Here is a 16,591-nt window from a genome sequence, read left to right as displayed (position 1 = left end):
ACTGAGGCAGGCTTTGGTATCAACTGATAGGTACCGTAAAACTAAGACGTACTCAAGGATTTGGATGTGGGGAGACCCTCAATACTGAGAACATCTGAAACCTCAGCAGTACCCTTCTTGGGATGGGAGGTCTCTACGGGTTATCTTTTTGAGGTGATTTGGAGCTCCTCTAAGTAGAAGATTTGGCATTCTCTCCCCAGGTCTCCTTCATGTAGGTCTGGTGGGTAACTGAGCTGCAGAGGTTGACAGGGCACTGTGGTTACTGGAAGACTGATGTACAGGGAGGGTCATCGAGGCCTAGATCTGACGCAGGTCAAAGGGAGAGCTCCATCATGAAGAGATGAAACTTCATCTCCCTATTCTTCCTAGACCTACTCTTGAACATTGAGCAGATCTTGCACATAGATGGAATGTGAGTATTCTCTAAGCAGCAATACAGTGAGAGTGGCGGTCACTAACTGGGAAAGACTGCAATCAAGTGAGGCAACGTTTACACCCTCAGGATTTAAGCAGGTCTCAAGGAAGAAAATGTACCTTTAGAGGGAAGGAGACAGCCTGGGTGGTGATGAGGAGGAGAAAAGAAGAGATTAGGAGTTTCTGAGGGGAAAAACAAGACAACTAAAAAAATAAAACAAAACCTAGTTTGCTAACCTAATTAATTAACTAAAACTAAGAAAGAGTAAGCTAGCTGAAGAACCAGGCAATGCTAGACACTATTTCAGGCTGAAGTGGTTGAGAAGGAACTGAGGGTGATTTGTCTGTCACAGTACTATATACCCTCTATACAGGTATATAGCTAGGACGCATGTGCAAACTGAATGGGCACTGGTACCAAAAGTGTCCAATCAAAGGCAGTTGGGGCACATTCCCACCTTAAGTGGAGTACCCATTGGTACTCAAAGAAGAACGGAGTTTTTCTTTTTCTGGAGTGGTCACTTTTTTGTTCAGCCACTCTGTGTGGGAAGAGAATTGACATAAAAGTGCTCCAAAAGGGAGTCCTACAAAAGCTCTGTGCACTAAAAGTACTCCTCCAAGGGAGTATTAATTTAACAGCCAATAATTAAAACCTTCACTATTATTCAGGATCTGTGGTGAGAAAGTACATTCCAGAAAGTGGGAGTGCTTTCAGACGCTGCCGGAGACAGGCAAATCTTGGGTAAAAAGCAGAGCTCATGGTAGGACAAAGAGTCTTCAGCTGCCTCCGTTTTCTGCACAGAGGGGAGTCAGGCAACTCAGAAGTCAGGATTAGACTGAGGAACCCTACACATGTCTAGGTGAAAGATGCAATAAAGACTGAAGAGGAAATGGGTGGATTGGGCTATTTATACCAGTCATTTATTGCTTTTTATTATTTCTATAGCACCACATAGTTATACCATGCTTACAGTAGAAGCTCAGTGCCAAAAAGATAACAGGTCCTTGTCCTAAAGGTCTTAAAGTCTCAAGGCTTAAATGAAAACACAAGGGAAAAGCAAAACACACCCACAGGAGTGTGGGGGTGGAGGGAGCAGCCATTAGAGCTGGAATGCTAAATGGAATGCGTGTGTTTTGAAAAGTTCCTTGAAGAGAGACAGAGGAAGCATGGTGTATTTCAAACATACAGGATATATTTCAAAAGAAACAGAAAGGCTATTTCAGATATATGGGATGATGCAGAAGGTACAGAGTAGGAACCAGTGAAGATGTTAAATGGGGTAATGATGTATAACAAATGATGCTAACAATACTAAGATACAGTCAGCCTGCCTTACTTAAGTACAGCAGGAATCTCAGGGCAATGGGTGATCCTACCATAACATGCTAGTAAGTTACACATAGACACACACAACTGTGTAAGTTAAGGATGAAGCAGCATCATGATTCCAGTATCATTATTTTTCTCAATTTAAGTGTCGGACACTTAGTAAAATTAATAATAATTTTGTATGTATAATTTAAAAAAATTGGTATTTCAAAAATTATAAATGTTTTCATGCACATTACATAGTAACTCTAATGGTGTCAACTTTTGGGGGAATACTACAAATACTTCTGGGAAACAGAACAAAAATTGAACTGAGAATCAGAACAAACAATGCCCTATTACAAAACATTCAGTTTCTATAAAGCAGAGTTCTTCAAGCAGCATAAAAAGTTATCTACAGTTTGTAACACTGTGCACTGAAGATGGCTGTCCTTGTATCATTTTCCAGGGATTAGATGTGCCTGAGTGAGTGGATCTAAAATGATCAATTTAATTTAAAAAACCCAAAACATTTATTAAATTATTATACTTGTGAAGAAACGTCTTTTGCCATTTCAGCTTTCAGAACACAGTGCAGAACAGATAGCTGTTGCTTTCATTTCAAGATCAGTTATTCACTTCTAAGAAAACAGATCTATAGAATGCCTTTAACGATAGTTCTTCATAGTAAGAGTGATGGCTTCATCTTCAAATTTTCAAACAGAGAAAAATTATTCTAGTCTCAACTATTCTGGACTGACTTGATACTTACTCTTTGATATCACGAAGTTGATCAACATCCTGAGGTTTTGTGAAATCTGGATCGTGTGCCAGTAAATGAATCATATACGGTACCACATATTCAGGCAGCAGAGATAACAGCTTTTCTGTAACAATAAAACAAACACATAAGCAACTTAAATATACATGCAGAAAGAATAAGAACCCCAGAATACCAGTCAATTTATTTTTATATGAATATGCAATGCTAAGTTTTGATACATCCACATATTAGCTTGCATGTTTTAATGTATCAAGAATACTGTAAAGCTGTTTCATCTTATTACAAAAAGAAAACCCAAACAAGTCAGAACTTGAAGGTTTTATTTTTGTAGAAAAAAAACCTGATATGAAAAGATAGCTTAATAACTAAAAAGGTAACAACTTGTATTCTAAAATATAATTATTGGTAGAGTACAGAAAAATACTTTATAAAGAGGAAAAGGGAACTGCTAGATAAAATAAGTTAATTACATTTGTTGCACTAGCTCCGTAAGAACCAGAAAAAAATCACTATGAAAACATACTTCTGTGAAAAATGCTAGACAAGATCATTTACTTAATTCTTTAAAAGCTTCTCATTAAGTTTGGTCTTCAAAGTTTATACTTTGAATACATTTTACAACAGTACTCACCATTAGCCATAGGGTTCTGCTTAATATACTCTCTTCGTATACTGATATTTTTGAGCAAACACTGTCTGGCATGGGCTCTTCTCTCTTTCACAGGGTCTTTGGCACACAAGGCAAAGATTGCCATGTATTCCAATGGGAGCAGTAACTTCACAAGTGCCTTGTGCAGCTTCTGAGCAAATATCTGCCTCACTTGATAACACTCATCCTGTAGTAGCAAAAACACAAAACAGTGCCACTATAAAAATCTTAGTCCCTTAAACATAACAGAAAACTCTCAAACTGGGTAGTAAGGGGACATACTTTAAAAAGATGAATAGACATAATGTGATATTTGAAGTGTTCAGAACTTTTTTTTTTAAAGCTGCACTACAGAAAGGGTAGCATCAACAAGAGCTCTGTGGTAAGGACTGCAATATAGTCTTGTTAACAGTCACTTCATAATTCAAGAGCAGTTACTTACATTAATGACAAGTGCACAGAGCTGGAACTGCTCTGGGGTAATTATTTCATGGTAACAAGGTTCCTGAGCAAGCTTCATTATGGCACTACCAGCAGCCAGTCGGAGACGAGACATATCTGATTTACTAAAAAAACATACAAGAAAAATCATTGTACTCAAATTTTTTGTGTATAATTTTTTCCTTCTTTTACAAGACCACTCAATTAAAAATTGTGAATAAGAACCTTTGTAAACCAGCTGTCAGCAATATGGTTTTAGGCTCTTAATCTAAACTAACCTTGCTAGGAAGAAATCATATGAAGATGACTCTTTTCTCCTTAAAATATTATTTCAACTTGATAAGAAGTTCAAAGAATCAATTAGTTTAAGTTTCTTTGGTTTTCATGGCATCGTCTGCTGTACTGACTCCAAAAGGCTGACACTACAGGTTTCATTTTTAAATTTTTTCTTCCACCGTGTAATATCTAGTATTTCAAATTTATTGTTGATATTTTCCAGGGTTTATTTTTTTAGTTACTTGTTTCTGTAACTTGCCAGAAGATTATATACTCGTAAGTAAAATATTCCTCTTTTCATCCTAGAACAATATTAGTCAATTATAAAGTTTAACAGTTCTTGCTCACACCTGCTGGCAACTTCCACTTCAATTTTTTTCTTCCCTTGAATAAGGAGGAAGCTCTCAACAGAAAGTGGAGACTTGTACTACCATAAAAGGGAAGGAGTTCCCAACAAAATTATCTGGTCAGTGGCAGACTGATTGATGGGCTCAGTAAAAAACAAAGAGGTTAGTCTGGACTGGTGGCTCAGAATCCCAGAACCAAATTATCAGATAAAGGTTTTCTATAACATTCAACTTTTTTTCATCTAACATTAAATTCTACATTAAAAAGTTATAAATGTCTAAGCATACAGTATTCCAAATGCTCAAATTGTAAGTCTTTGGTTTCCACTTCAGTTCTGTAAAAGACTAGGGACTGCAATGATCCATGGCAAACCTATGACTTTACAAGCTCCTGACAATGACTTAGGTCCTGATCTTGCAAAAAATCATGAAGGTGGATTCCAATCTACTGAAGTCAATGGGGATCTGTTAATGTGGACCATATGGCAAGATGGGACCTTCTGTAACAGAAACCTCTAGCAACAGTAAAAAGTACACATATGGCTATCCTCAAGGCTGGAGGAAAGGTACCACATTTGTAGTTTGTTACTTAGATTTCCAAATTTATGAATTTAAATGGTTTTATACCATCTAGACGTTTATATAGGGCCAATAATCATGGTATCAGAAAGCCCCTCAGAATTACCATGTACACAGAAATGTATATTTAGGCTTTGAAGTTAACTGAGGGAGCATTTTGTTGTTGTTGTCTGTCTGAATATATATTTCTGCAAGGCTGGCTTAATGGAGAAGTAATGCATCATAATTAAGATAGAACCCATGCACCAACACCATTTCCTATCTCTGCTAATGACTAGCTGAGTAAACAAGGCACCAGACAACACATCTATAAAATGGGAATCCTATCTCACAAGGATGTTGTGAGGATTAATTAATATTTGTAAGGTCTTTGAGATCTTTGGAAGAAAGCCTTTATAGAAGTGCACAGTATTCTTCAATCAATGTTTCTTCACAATCAAAAGGGCTAATTTTTTAAAAAACAAAATGAGAGCTTAGTTATTACAAAAAAACAAAATTAAAAAAATATTCTGGAAGAGTGGAATCTGTAATATTTTTGTTCCAGTAATTTCCTTCCCTTTCCTCTGTTTCCCCATTTATGGTCTATTTGTTTGGAGGTGTGAAGTGATCCCATCCTTGGGAGCTTCAACAGAAGCTGCCAGGATCTTAAACATATTAAATCTGATCAGTCTATCCTAATAATGGAAAGATGTTCCCAGAGGTCTTTTACTCTTTTTTCTAATAAGCATCAAGATGTCTACAGGGTTTGGATTAGATTGCTATTAAATTTAGATTGGGGGTAGCAATAGACACATACTTTTTATATATATGCGCCATTCAGCAACTATAATTATACTCCCTGACCAGCTGTTTTACATTGCCTCATTATCCTGTTCTCTGCACAGGTTGTAAAATTCTGCAAAAAATCCTTCCTCGGCTATTGAAAAAACCCTAAATTCATAATATTCACTGAAATTCTACAACAAAACAGATGGAAGAGTCTGAAAAAGAAAAGAACGTAATTTGACCTGATTCTCTTCTGTTCTGTTAAGTCTCCTTCACTGACCAACATAGCTGATAATAACCGGAGTGTTGAATTTGCAGATTTAGACTGGTTGTTTTTCATACCCAAGAGCCAGCGTACCAAAAGTTTAATTGCTTGCACCTATTAAAGATGAACACATAAAAACAAATAGATCATTTTAATAGCAACTAAGGTAAGTAAAACACCAAAATCTACTGTAATCAATATAATCTGTGTAGGCTACTGCTCAATAAAATGCAGACTTTAAAATGGAAAAGAATTAAGTAGCAAACTTTTTATTCATCTGGAAAAGTGGATGCGGTTCCTTGCTTGAAAAAGGGTTTTAGAAGCAGGTATTTCAGCAAAGAATGGATAAACGCATGGCATATTGGGATGGGGAAGCAGCATGAAAGAAAAAATGAGCTGAGAGAAGGATACAGAGGGAGTAGACAGGGGATTGGGATAAAGCAAAGAGACTTTGAAGCGGAATAGTAAGAAAGGAGAGATGTTCTGTAGATATCGGGAGAAATATCCAGAGCCTTGGAGGTGAAGATTAAAAGGTTGAACTTGATACAGAAATTGAGTGGAAACAAATGAAGAGGTGCAAAATGGTTTCTGGATGATTCTACTGAACATTTGATAATAACAGCAAAAAGAAGACAATCCTATCAAAGAGTAGAAGAAATCAGAGGAATACAGATTATATTTTACTGCATGAAAACGGAAAATATCATAGACACAGAGGTGGGGTTAGATGTAGGGGACTTCCTATACCTCATAAAAAAGTCTACCAATAAAAAAATTGCTATCCATTAACCAGACATTCACCTCTGAAGTGGTCATAATTAAAACTATGATTCTGTCACGGAAGTCACACATTATATGACCTTCTGGGACTTCTTCCACAATGACAGAGCTGGAGCAGCTGTCAGGCCCAGGGCCACCGGAGCAGTGGTCAATCCCAGGGTTGAAACAGCGGCCTGGGTTGGAGCAGCAGCAGTCAGCCCCTGCCACAGGAGCAGCTGCCAGAGGTCAGCTCCTGGCAGCACTACGACTGTTAGTCTCTCTCCTCCCTCCTGGGTATTTTTAGTAAATGTCAGGGACTGGTCGTGGGCTTCCGTGCATTTTTTATTACCCACAACATGTCCCTGACTTTTATTAAAAATACCCTTGACAGAATCTTAACCTTAGTCATAATTAGGGTTCACACTAAATATCCTGTAAAGATGGGTGAAAGGAGTTCATCACTCTCTGTTGTTATTTCAGCTTGGTCTGTCTATAGTTTACAGGATACCTTTATAGCCAGAAGAACTAGTAATTTGAATCTCTGCATTAAACAAAGTAAAGCTTAACATTCAGAATACTGAATACCCAGAAGATAGGACAGGACACCTAACTGCACAATTTCCATTGACTTTGCAACAGTGTGTATTTGTACGGCCACAAACTACAATACTATAAGCAGTTACAAAGTTTTTCTAGCCATGTCGGTCCCAGGATATTAGAGTGACAAGGTGGGTGAGGAAATCTCTTTTTATCGGACCAACTTCTGTTGGTGAGAGAGACAAGCTTCCAGCTACACAGAGCTCTTCTTCTGGACTGAGAACAGTACTCAGAGTGTCATAGTTAAATACAAGATAAAACAGATAGTTTAGCTGAAGTAGCTACCACATATTCCAAGGCAGCAGTTCTTAACCAGGGGTCCATGAGCCAGTTTCAGGGGGCCACAGGGCCCCACAGCTGAAGCTTGGTGCCCTGAGCCCCGGTGCCCCCAAGGGGCTTAAACTGGGAGTGGAGCCGTGGGGAGCCCCAATCCCCAGTGTTCCCCACAGAGCTAAAGCCCTGAGTCCCAGCACCCCCTGCGGAGCTGAAGCCAGAGCCTCAGTGCTCCCTGCTGGTCGAAGCCCAGATAACCAAGCCCCCGCTCATCCTGAGGGGCTGAAGCCTGTAGCCACAAGTCCCAGCGCTCTCTGCAAGGCTGAAGTCCAGAGCCCCAAGTCCCAGTGCTCCCTGTGGGGCTGAAGCCAGCACCCCAAGCACTGGTGCCCCCTCAGGGCTGAAATTAGGAGCAGAGCCGTAGAGAGCCCAGAACCCCAGGGCTCCCCCCAGGGCTAATGCCCTGAGTCCCGGCACCCCCTGCGAGGCTGAAACCAGAGCAGTGGGGCTGAAGCCCAGAGCACCGGTGCTCCCTGCGGAGCTAAAGCCTGGAGCCCCGAGCCATGGCGCTCCCTGAGGGGTTGAAACCAGGAGTAGAGTCACGGTGAACCCCAAGCCCCAGCATTACCCCTAGGGCTAAAGTGTTGAGCCCTGGTGCACCCTGAAGGGCTGAAGCCTGGAGCACCAAGCCCCCCCGGCTGAAGCTGGATCACCAAGCACCCCCCTCATCCCGCCCCCGTGGCTGAAGCTGGATCACCAAGCACCCGCCTCACCACCCAGCAGCTGAAGCCCCAAGCCCCACCTGATGGCTAAAGTTCAGAGCCCCAAGGGCCCCCCGCAGGGCTGAAGACCTGCACCCCATCGGGCTAAAGTCTTGAGGCCCTTGCACCTGGTGACTGAAGTCAGGAGCCCAGAGCGTCTCTTCCCCGCACCCTGGGGCCTGGAGTTTTTATACCGTGTTGGGAGGGCTCATAGAAGAAGGTTGAAAACTCCTGTTTTAAGGGACTATTCAAGGTGAAGTGGCCCATTAACACCCCTGCAGTCACAGGACAAAAACGGGGGTTAGTGAGTTACAGATTCTTGTAATAATAAAGACACTTAAGATCATGAGTGAAGCTCTTGGACTATGATCCAGCTAGTGGTGCAATGCCCCTTTGGGGGCTGGGATAGCAGCGTGGCAGGAAGGAGGCTCCAGGTAGCAGGACGGACCAAGGAGACTCCAAATAACAGCCCTGGGGAGATGGGGGGAAGCCGGGATGTGGCAGCAATGGGTGACTGGAGGTGGACTGGGTAGGGAAAGAGGCCGGTTAGAGCGGGGAAGTGGGTGGATCGAGGGGCTGGAGAAGGCTCCGAGGACCACTAGGCCTGGGTGGGAGGCTCCAGGGACTGTGAGGAAGCAGCATTCCCCCTGGCAGTAGCACTCTCCATGTGTCCCTGCAGCGCAGGGAGGGAAGAAGCAGCAGGGTTGTCTAAGCTCTTCCTCCTCCTCCCAACATGAGGCTGTTTCGCCTTCCCTGCTGCTGGAGAGCACTGCTGCCAGGAGCAGGTGCTGCCTCCTCGCTTCTGGGCATACCCTCCAGAGGCATCTGGAGAAATGGGGGGGGGGGGGGGGAGAGGGGAAGTGACCACGCACTGCCTCTGCCCCCCAGGTCCAATGAAAAAAGTCTGGCAGTCCGGATTTGGACCACGGTCTATCTATTGACTATCCCTGCCTTAGAATATGTACTAACTACTTATGCTAAATTATCTGTTTGACCTTACATTTAGCTGTGACAATCATGGTACCTTTCCCAAACCTGAAGAAGAGCTCTGTGAAGCTTGAAAGCTTGTCTCTCTCTGACCAACAAAAGTTGGTCCAATAAAAGATATGACCTCCCCCACCTTGTCTCTCTCAAATGTTAGTTTAGCAGAAATTAAGCTATTTAATAAGTTTTTAGGTTATTCTAAAAGACAAATGTAACCAAAATTAATTGCTAATATTTCCTTTAATATTCTCTATTGGTAGCGTTTAGAGATGTCAGTGATATGCTATCAAGTAACTAAACTCTTATTTCAAATATTGTGCACATCTTAATACAAAAAAAAAATTCACCTTTGCTAGAACTTCTGGGGAAACCTCTTCATCTGGGGACCACAATTTCCCATTTTTCTCACCTGTTGACTACAGATATTTATACAAATTTAAAGATGGATTCACAAACAAAAACATGTAAAAAATTAAAACAAAGATTTTAAAGATTAGATTAACTCCCATATGTATAATCTTTTACATATGATATCAACATATTAAACATTTAGGGTATGACTATACTGCAAAGAAAAACTCAGAGCACCAAATGAAAGAGCCCAAGTCCACTGACTTGGGCTCATGAGGCTTGAACTGCACGGCTAAAAAAAAGCAGTGTGGACGTTCCTGTCCAGGCTGGAGCCCAGGCTCCAAGATCCTCCTCCCTTGCTGGGTTTCAGAGTCCAGGCTCCAGCCTGAGTGGAAATGTCTACATTACTATTTTTAGACCCACAGCCCCCGTGACTCCGAGACTTGGTGTGGCAGGTTATTTATTTTTTTTTTTTTTGCAGTGTAGACATATTCTTAGTGAACACTAAGGGTTCACTGGCCTAATCACACAAACTTAACAGCTGTATAGCTTACAGAGATTCAATCATAAGCAAAGAAAAGGAAGGACTTAAATCTTACCCTATCATTCATGAGGAGATCTTTCACGATGAAATTTGCAACCACAGATTTCATTGGAGAAGCAAACTGGTCTGGAGCTAACATAGAAATATGGCCCAAAGAAACTAATGGAGTTATAAGTTGCTCTGGAACATCAGCATTCAAACTTCTACTAAGAGGCTGGGGGAAGAAAAATTTCCATTTAAAATGAATTATATACATTGTTGAGTGTGCATGCCTGAACAGCCTAATGAACTAACTTATTTCATTATTGGACTGCTGATTAACTGCACTTGCCTCCCAAATGACATCATTTCATGAAACTAAGAAAACCTTTTGTCTATGAAACATTTCACACTGTAATTTACAGGTTGGTGAAAATAGCTATATTAATTACAGAATTAAAGTGTGTGAAATTATACCAGTGATAAAAGATTAGCCTTTTTATTTTTTATTTTTTTTACTAACTAGGGACCTGAGGGCTTGTATACACAGGGGCACTCAGGAAAATTAATCTGAATTAACTCTAGATGTGAACTGAATGTGCAGTAGTTAAACCACTGTAAATCCATGTGGACACACTCATTCAGAATTAAAATGTCCTCATTTCAATTTATCTTTGGTGAGTTAAGTTAAACCAAATTAAGCACATTTCAATTCTGAATGAGAGTGTCCACATGGGTTTAACGCAGCTTAAATAGCCATTAGCTAATTCAGGTTAACTTTACTGAGTGTCCCTGTATAGACCTGAACTGATTCTGCATTTCTTGCAACCCGATGGAAGTTTTGTGCATTACTAGGAATATCAGATCAGTCACAGAATTTTTCATAGCATCCCAAGTGAAATGTCTCAGTATCATTCTTTTAGGCCCAAATTTTCAAATATTGGTACCAGAAGTTGTGTGTCTAATTAAGTAGCTTCATTTTCTAGAGGAGCTAAGATTTCAAAGTAATAAATAGGAGCTCAGCACTTCTGTAAATTAGTCCACTTGTTTAGATGTTAAAGTTCATATAGAATACACCTTGTTAGCATGCTGGACTACAGAAGACCTAAAATGGTTCCATTCTATTCTAACCTATTCAGGAGAAGAATTTCTCAGATATTGAACATATTAGCTATTTTTAGGATGGGTGGCCTTGTGCAGTGGCTAAAGACCAAAAAATCAGATAACACAGCTACATGGAAATTTAATATTTTAAAATGAACCCAGTTACACCATGAACAGAAGTAACTAGCCTAACCACAATTAGGTGGAGAGCACTAGAAGGCAAAGCTAGAAAACAACTGTGAACAGAGCCTTCTATCAAAGCATAAGTGATGTGTATTTCCCTTTCATCATAATAGTTGCCAGAACACTGAGAAGGGATATTTTCTCTGTGTATGCTAGAAGTGTTACTCAGTGTCCAGACAGTGTCACTGGGGGTAGGGGAAGAGCATGTATTTGCACTCTTTCCTAAGTTTTACTGGAAACATAGCTTAAGCACAGAGTTCAGGCACTAAGGGTTCAATTCAGTCTACCAGCTCCTGAATTATGCATGGATTCTACGGTAATGAAGATGAAGTTAGTTTTCTTAATTGCAACTTTAAAAGTGAAAGAGATCCAAATTATTTGAACAAAATTCAATAAACGAATTATACCAAATTTGGCAAACATACCTCAAAGATCTGTGCAAGTTGCACTTCTTTATTTGAGAATATGGCATGTATACAATGGACAGCCTGTTTTGCTTGGTGAGGAGTACCTCTCTTTGCTTTCTGATGCAAAATAGGAATTAATGTCCTGCAAAAATTAAACATAATATTTCAAAATAAAATATTTATAATGAACAAAAAATTAATTCCAGTAATATCTGCTGGTTGAACTCTTCACCAGTGCAGGTCCCTGATCACAGAATGAAAATCTTCAGCTTCAAGCTGTCTTTGAAAGCTGTTCAGGAAGGATAATAATGAGACAAATGCAAGTAAGCAACTGACCCTCATCAAGAAATTGAATCGTATGTTAAGAAAAGAAAGTCTATTGTAAAGCACAATATGCTTCACCAGTAAATAGATTATTTGCCATTCACGTTTACAGAAGCAGAGGTAGCAAGAACAGATTGAAGCAGTGTTCACAAAGTTGGAACAATGAAGTCTCAGATTTGTTTTTTTCCTTAAAGTAGGAAAACTGGAAAAATGCTAAAGTATGTTAACAATGTGAGCAGAGTATTCCAAGCTGGTGATTTACAGAAGTCTGTCTGAATGACTCCCTCTTAACTAGCTAAGTCTTCCATGGTAGGTTTAATTAAGTGAATAAGGAAACAAGATAGTGCGGGATTCAAAATAATTGTGAGCTTGCCAATATAAATGGGGATTACACCAGATTTCCAAGAAGGATGTATCAAATGGCTGCACTCTTTTGTGATGCTACTGAAATTATCAGTGGTCTTAGAAAAATCATGTTATTTAAATATTGATATATTGTCATAACTTCGTATTGTGCTTTACAGAAAACAGAGACGCTATCTCTGCCACAAAAAAATTACAATAGAAATCATATAACCTTTGGAAACAACAGTGAATAGATGAAAAAAGGGACAGACTAGTACTGCAACAAATGAAGTTTTGAAATACATGTTGATCAGAGGGTGATTGTGTACAGCTATATAAAAGTAGAGGCCTCTGAGTAAAGATTTTAAGGCTGAGACTGAGAACAACATGCGCTGTAAAAGGGAGGTCATTCCACATAAAGAGCAGCATGAAACAGGGCACAAAAATGAGTAGGAGAAGGAAACAAAGAGAACATCAAGGTGGGAAGAGTGGGCAGGGCATAAAGCACAATACAAGAAGTAAGGCTGAATCCAGAAAAGGGTCATGCAGTGCTTTGAAAATGACTTGCCATTGTGGCCCCAACCCAATCTTCACAAGCAGGAGCTCTAGGAGAAACCCTAGGGACCCCGCCCAGCTCAGAAGAGACTCTGGGTCAGGCGCATGCTATTTGCTGATGAGGTGGATTGAAAATGTGTGCGTATTGTGTGTGTCTGGTATGTGGCAAGAGTGACAGTGCTGTGGAGGAGAGTAAAGAGTCCTTTGCCTTTTTCTGTAGCCACATGAGAAATAGGATTCTACCCTCTCTGATGAGAGTAAGGGACTTGGGAGGGGGTAAATTAGCTCCACCTTATATGTGAGTCCAGAGATACAGTTAAGTTGGAACTGACCCTTGCGTATCAATCACTCCATTGTACAATGAAGTCCTTTTGGGATCTACTGAGGTTCCTCACTATGGTGGCACTGGAGTGGTCAAGGCCAATAGTGCTTGGTAACTTTAACATCCACATAGACAATGAGTAATCTGAAAAACCCAGGATTTCATGGTCACCAAGGAGCTATCCCAGATGGTTATGGGCACAAATCGTAGTTAGGCACATAACTTAGTTTGGTGTTTGGGATTCCAGTGGAGGTGGAGATTCTCGACATTATCCCCATGTCACAGACTGACCATTGGCTCATTTGATATCGAGTTGGGGCTCACCTCCCTTGTCTGGGCTGGGGAGCTGTTTTGATAGTCTTCTCTCAGAAACTAGAGGGACCTGAGGAGTTCCAAAAGGGTCTGAGGGAGAACTCCTTTCCTCAGACAGACTACTATTGATGGACTGGTGAACTATTGTAATACTCTCTTCCTCAATCATCAATGAAGTGCCCTCTGGGACTCTTTTCCACAGTTTCTGCCTCCCAGGTCACCTTTAGTTATAGAGGGCCTGCAACAACCGAAGCAAAAGAGAAGATGGCCACAATGTCGGTGGTGCAAATCTAGACTCAAATCTGACAAATTGTAACTCCTATCTCGTGATTGCGAGAGAGGCAAAGAAATGGTTCTTTGCTTTTTCTTTGCTTCTACCATCATATCTGCAAAATCTTGTTTAGTTTGCTTGGTTAATCTGAGGAAATTTTTGCTCAGTTCATGAATCAAGTATCTCCAGTTGAGGGAATTTCTTCATGTCTGATAAAATTGCTCAAATTCAAGTCATAGCTATCTGCCTCAATGGGAGCACAGCATGTTCTGGAAGTGTCAAATCCTAAGGCCAGGTCTATACTAAGAGCACTTTGTCAGTATAGCTATACTGGTATAATATACTGGCAAAACACTCCTAGCGTGGATGCAGCTTACACTGGCAAAACTGCTGGCATACCCTATTTCAGCCCCGCCCTGCTCTCTCCACTGCAGAATTTGGTGGCTAGATTGTGAAACTGTGTTTCCTTCCACAAGCACATGAAATCTGTGCATTATGATCTGCACTGGCTGCCTACCGATTTCCAGATTGATTTAAGGTGTTGGTTTTGACTTACAGAGCCCTAAACAGCTTGAAAACTGCAGAAGAAATTGCCTCTCTTTCCCATCATGTCTCGAGGCAGTTATAGTTGGCAGAAGCACCTGAGACGGAACCCACGACTGACAGACAGCAGGAGTTCTTTGTTGAAGAACTGGTTTTTTTACCCATGAACGCTTATGCTCAAATAAATTCGTTAGTCTTTAAGGTGCCACCGGACTCCTCATTGTTTTTGTTAGAGCCCCATATCTTTGGAAGTGGTTTCCAACTTGGTCCATAATAGCCAGTTTTTAACTTTCTCAAAAAAACCTTCTCAAAAAAACCATTTAACCATTTCTCAAAAAAATGGGAGAGGCTGCACGAAGGAAAGCACTGGGTAGAAATAATGTTGGGGGATTAAATTAAATCTTTATGATATCTTTGTTGTTGTTGGTATTTTAAAATAGGAGGTAGACTAGATCCTGCTTTTTAAGTGTATATTTTAAGGAGATTTTTTAATAATGTATTTATACTAAACCTACAAAAAATACATAAAAATAAAGTGAGGACAAGGAGTTTAAATGTGAAAAGAGACAGGGAACCAGTGAAGGGATCAAGGTGGTGGGGAAAAGGCATACACGTTCACAGCAGCAGGAAAGGAAGATTATTTTAGTAGCAACATGGTGAATAGGTTAAAGGAGGGGACAGACTTTTAAGTGTTAAAGGCACTACCAGTATGTGAAGAAATACACTCACGATCTTATCTGCGGCAGGTCTGTTTCTATTTTGTGGCCTGTGTTTCTGAAAATCTGAATAGCTGCCTCAGCTACCTTATCATCTTCCATCCTGAGGCACTGCAGGAGAGACTCATATGTCTCTGCAGAGTGGAACGAGGTAGGATGTGTGAAAGACAAAACCTGTAGATACATAGCAAAACCAAAAAATGTTTTTTGCACATGCATAATGGATTACCAACAAACAAAATGATTTCCACTTATGTTTCTTTATGAGAAAATAACAGTAGTATGTTTATGCCATTTCATATAAGGTGCTTCTTGTAACACATCTTAAAATACATTCACTAACATTTTGTTTTTCAGGGCTCCCTATCCATTACTTTTTCTAAAAAATTGGATTTTTAAATATTTGAACATATTTATTCAAGACATTATCATCATATTCAGAACTTGTTTTATAGCTCAACCTATGTAAACAACACTTTCCCTCATTCTGAGAAATCTCAAAAGCTTAATTTCTCCAGAATCTTAGATAATTGGGTAGAAAAAGAATGACCAGGTTTGAGATATACGTATATAAAAATAAAATGTACAACTAAAAGACTTATGGTGCCCTGATGGCTGACCTACTTTACACAGTGTTCTGTCATGAGAAGACACACCCTCACTTCCTAACTAAAACTTCTGGACCTGTATGAGAGACTGTTGAAACAGGAGGCAATGGCTCAGAGTGAACAGGACAAGTCCACCCTGGTATTTACACTAACTATAGAATTTATTGGAGAAAGGCTGGATGTGGTGTCACCAAGGGTGTACCTACCAGATAACGGTTTCTTAGCCATCAACAGGCTTATACAGCAGCCCCAGGATGTCCATGTGGCCTTGCCTGGCCCGATTGGGTCATATGCTCCCAAGTAATCATGGGACCCCATTTACAAGGCTCCACCTCAGATACCTGCAAGTGTGGCTACAGTCTGTTTACACTCTGGGCGGACACAGCCTCCACTGTCTAGTTTCAATTCCTCAAAGGCACAAATGAAGGTGGGAAGTTTACCATAGGTTCAAACAGGGGCTTCCCCAGAGCACTAAGCACTAAGTTAAGATCTCATGGTGGAGTAGGTTCCTTGACAGGAGGAAAAAGGTTGAATAGACCTTTAATAAACCTTGCAGTGGTTGAGTGAGTCAAGTCTGAAAACCCCTTGATGGAGGGATGAATGGCTGTTAGGGCAGCTAGTTGAACCTTGATTGAGCTCATTTATAATCCTGCAGTTTTTAAATGTAGTGAGTAATTGAGAATGTGTGCGACAGGCAGGACTTGAGAGGAGGCATAGATCAATGGCTGTGTCAAGCCTGGAAGTGTTTCCATCTCTGTACATAAGATTTGCTTGTCAAGGATTTCCTACTATTAAGCTGTCCTGTTTGTGCCTCTGTGGAGCAA

General features: G+C 40.4%; 1 protein-coding gene across 5 annotated transcripts in view; it reads right to left on the bottom strand.

Moving 5' to 3' along the window:
- PDS5A (PDS5 cohesin associated factor A) overlaps window positions 1–16,591 on the bottom strand; it is a 165,325-nt gene that overhangs the window by 20,742 nt on the left and 127,992 nt on the right. For all 5 annotated transcript variants that reach the window (XM_073342241.1, XM_073342245.1, XM_073342242.1 and 2 more), the window contains exons 19-26: window positions 15,173–15,333; window positions 11,790–11,913; window positions 10,154–10,312; window positions 9,551–9,619; window positions 5,807–5,943; window positions 3,599–3,722; window positions 3,139–3,343; window positions 2,496–2,610 (exon numbers count right to left, since the gene is read on the bottom strand). In XM_073342241.1, the coding sequence (XP_073198342.1) occupies window positions 2,496–2,610; window positions 3,139–3,343; window positions 3,599–3,722; window positions 5,807–5,943; window positions 9,551–9,619; window positions 10,154–10,312; window positions 11,790–11,913; window positions 15,173–15,333 (1,094 nt within the window). The remainder of the gene's footprint in view (window positions 1–2,495; window positions 2,611–3,138; window positions 3,344–3,598; window positions 3,723–5,806; window positions 5,944–9,550; window positions 9,620–10,153; window positions 10,313–11,789; window positions 11,914–15,172; window positions 15,334–16,591) is intronic.

Source organism: Lepidochelys kempii, chromosome 4 (assembly GCF_965140265.1).
Source record: "Lepidochelys kempii isolate rLepKem1 chromosome 4, rLepKem1.hap2, whole genome shotgun sequence".
NCBI classification, from domain to species: Eukaryota; Metazoa; Chordata; order Testudines; family Cheloniidae; genus Lepidochelys; species Lepidochelys kempii.
Note: the sequence above shows the minus strand (reverse complement) of the source record. Positions and strands in the feature narration are given on the sequence as shown.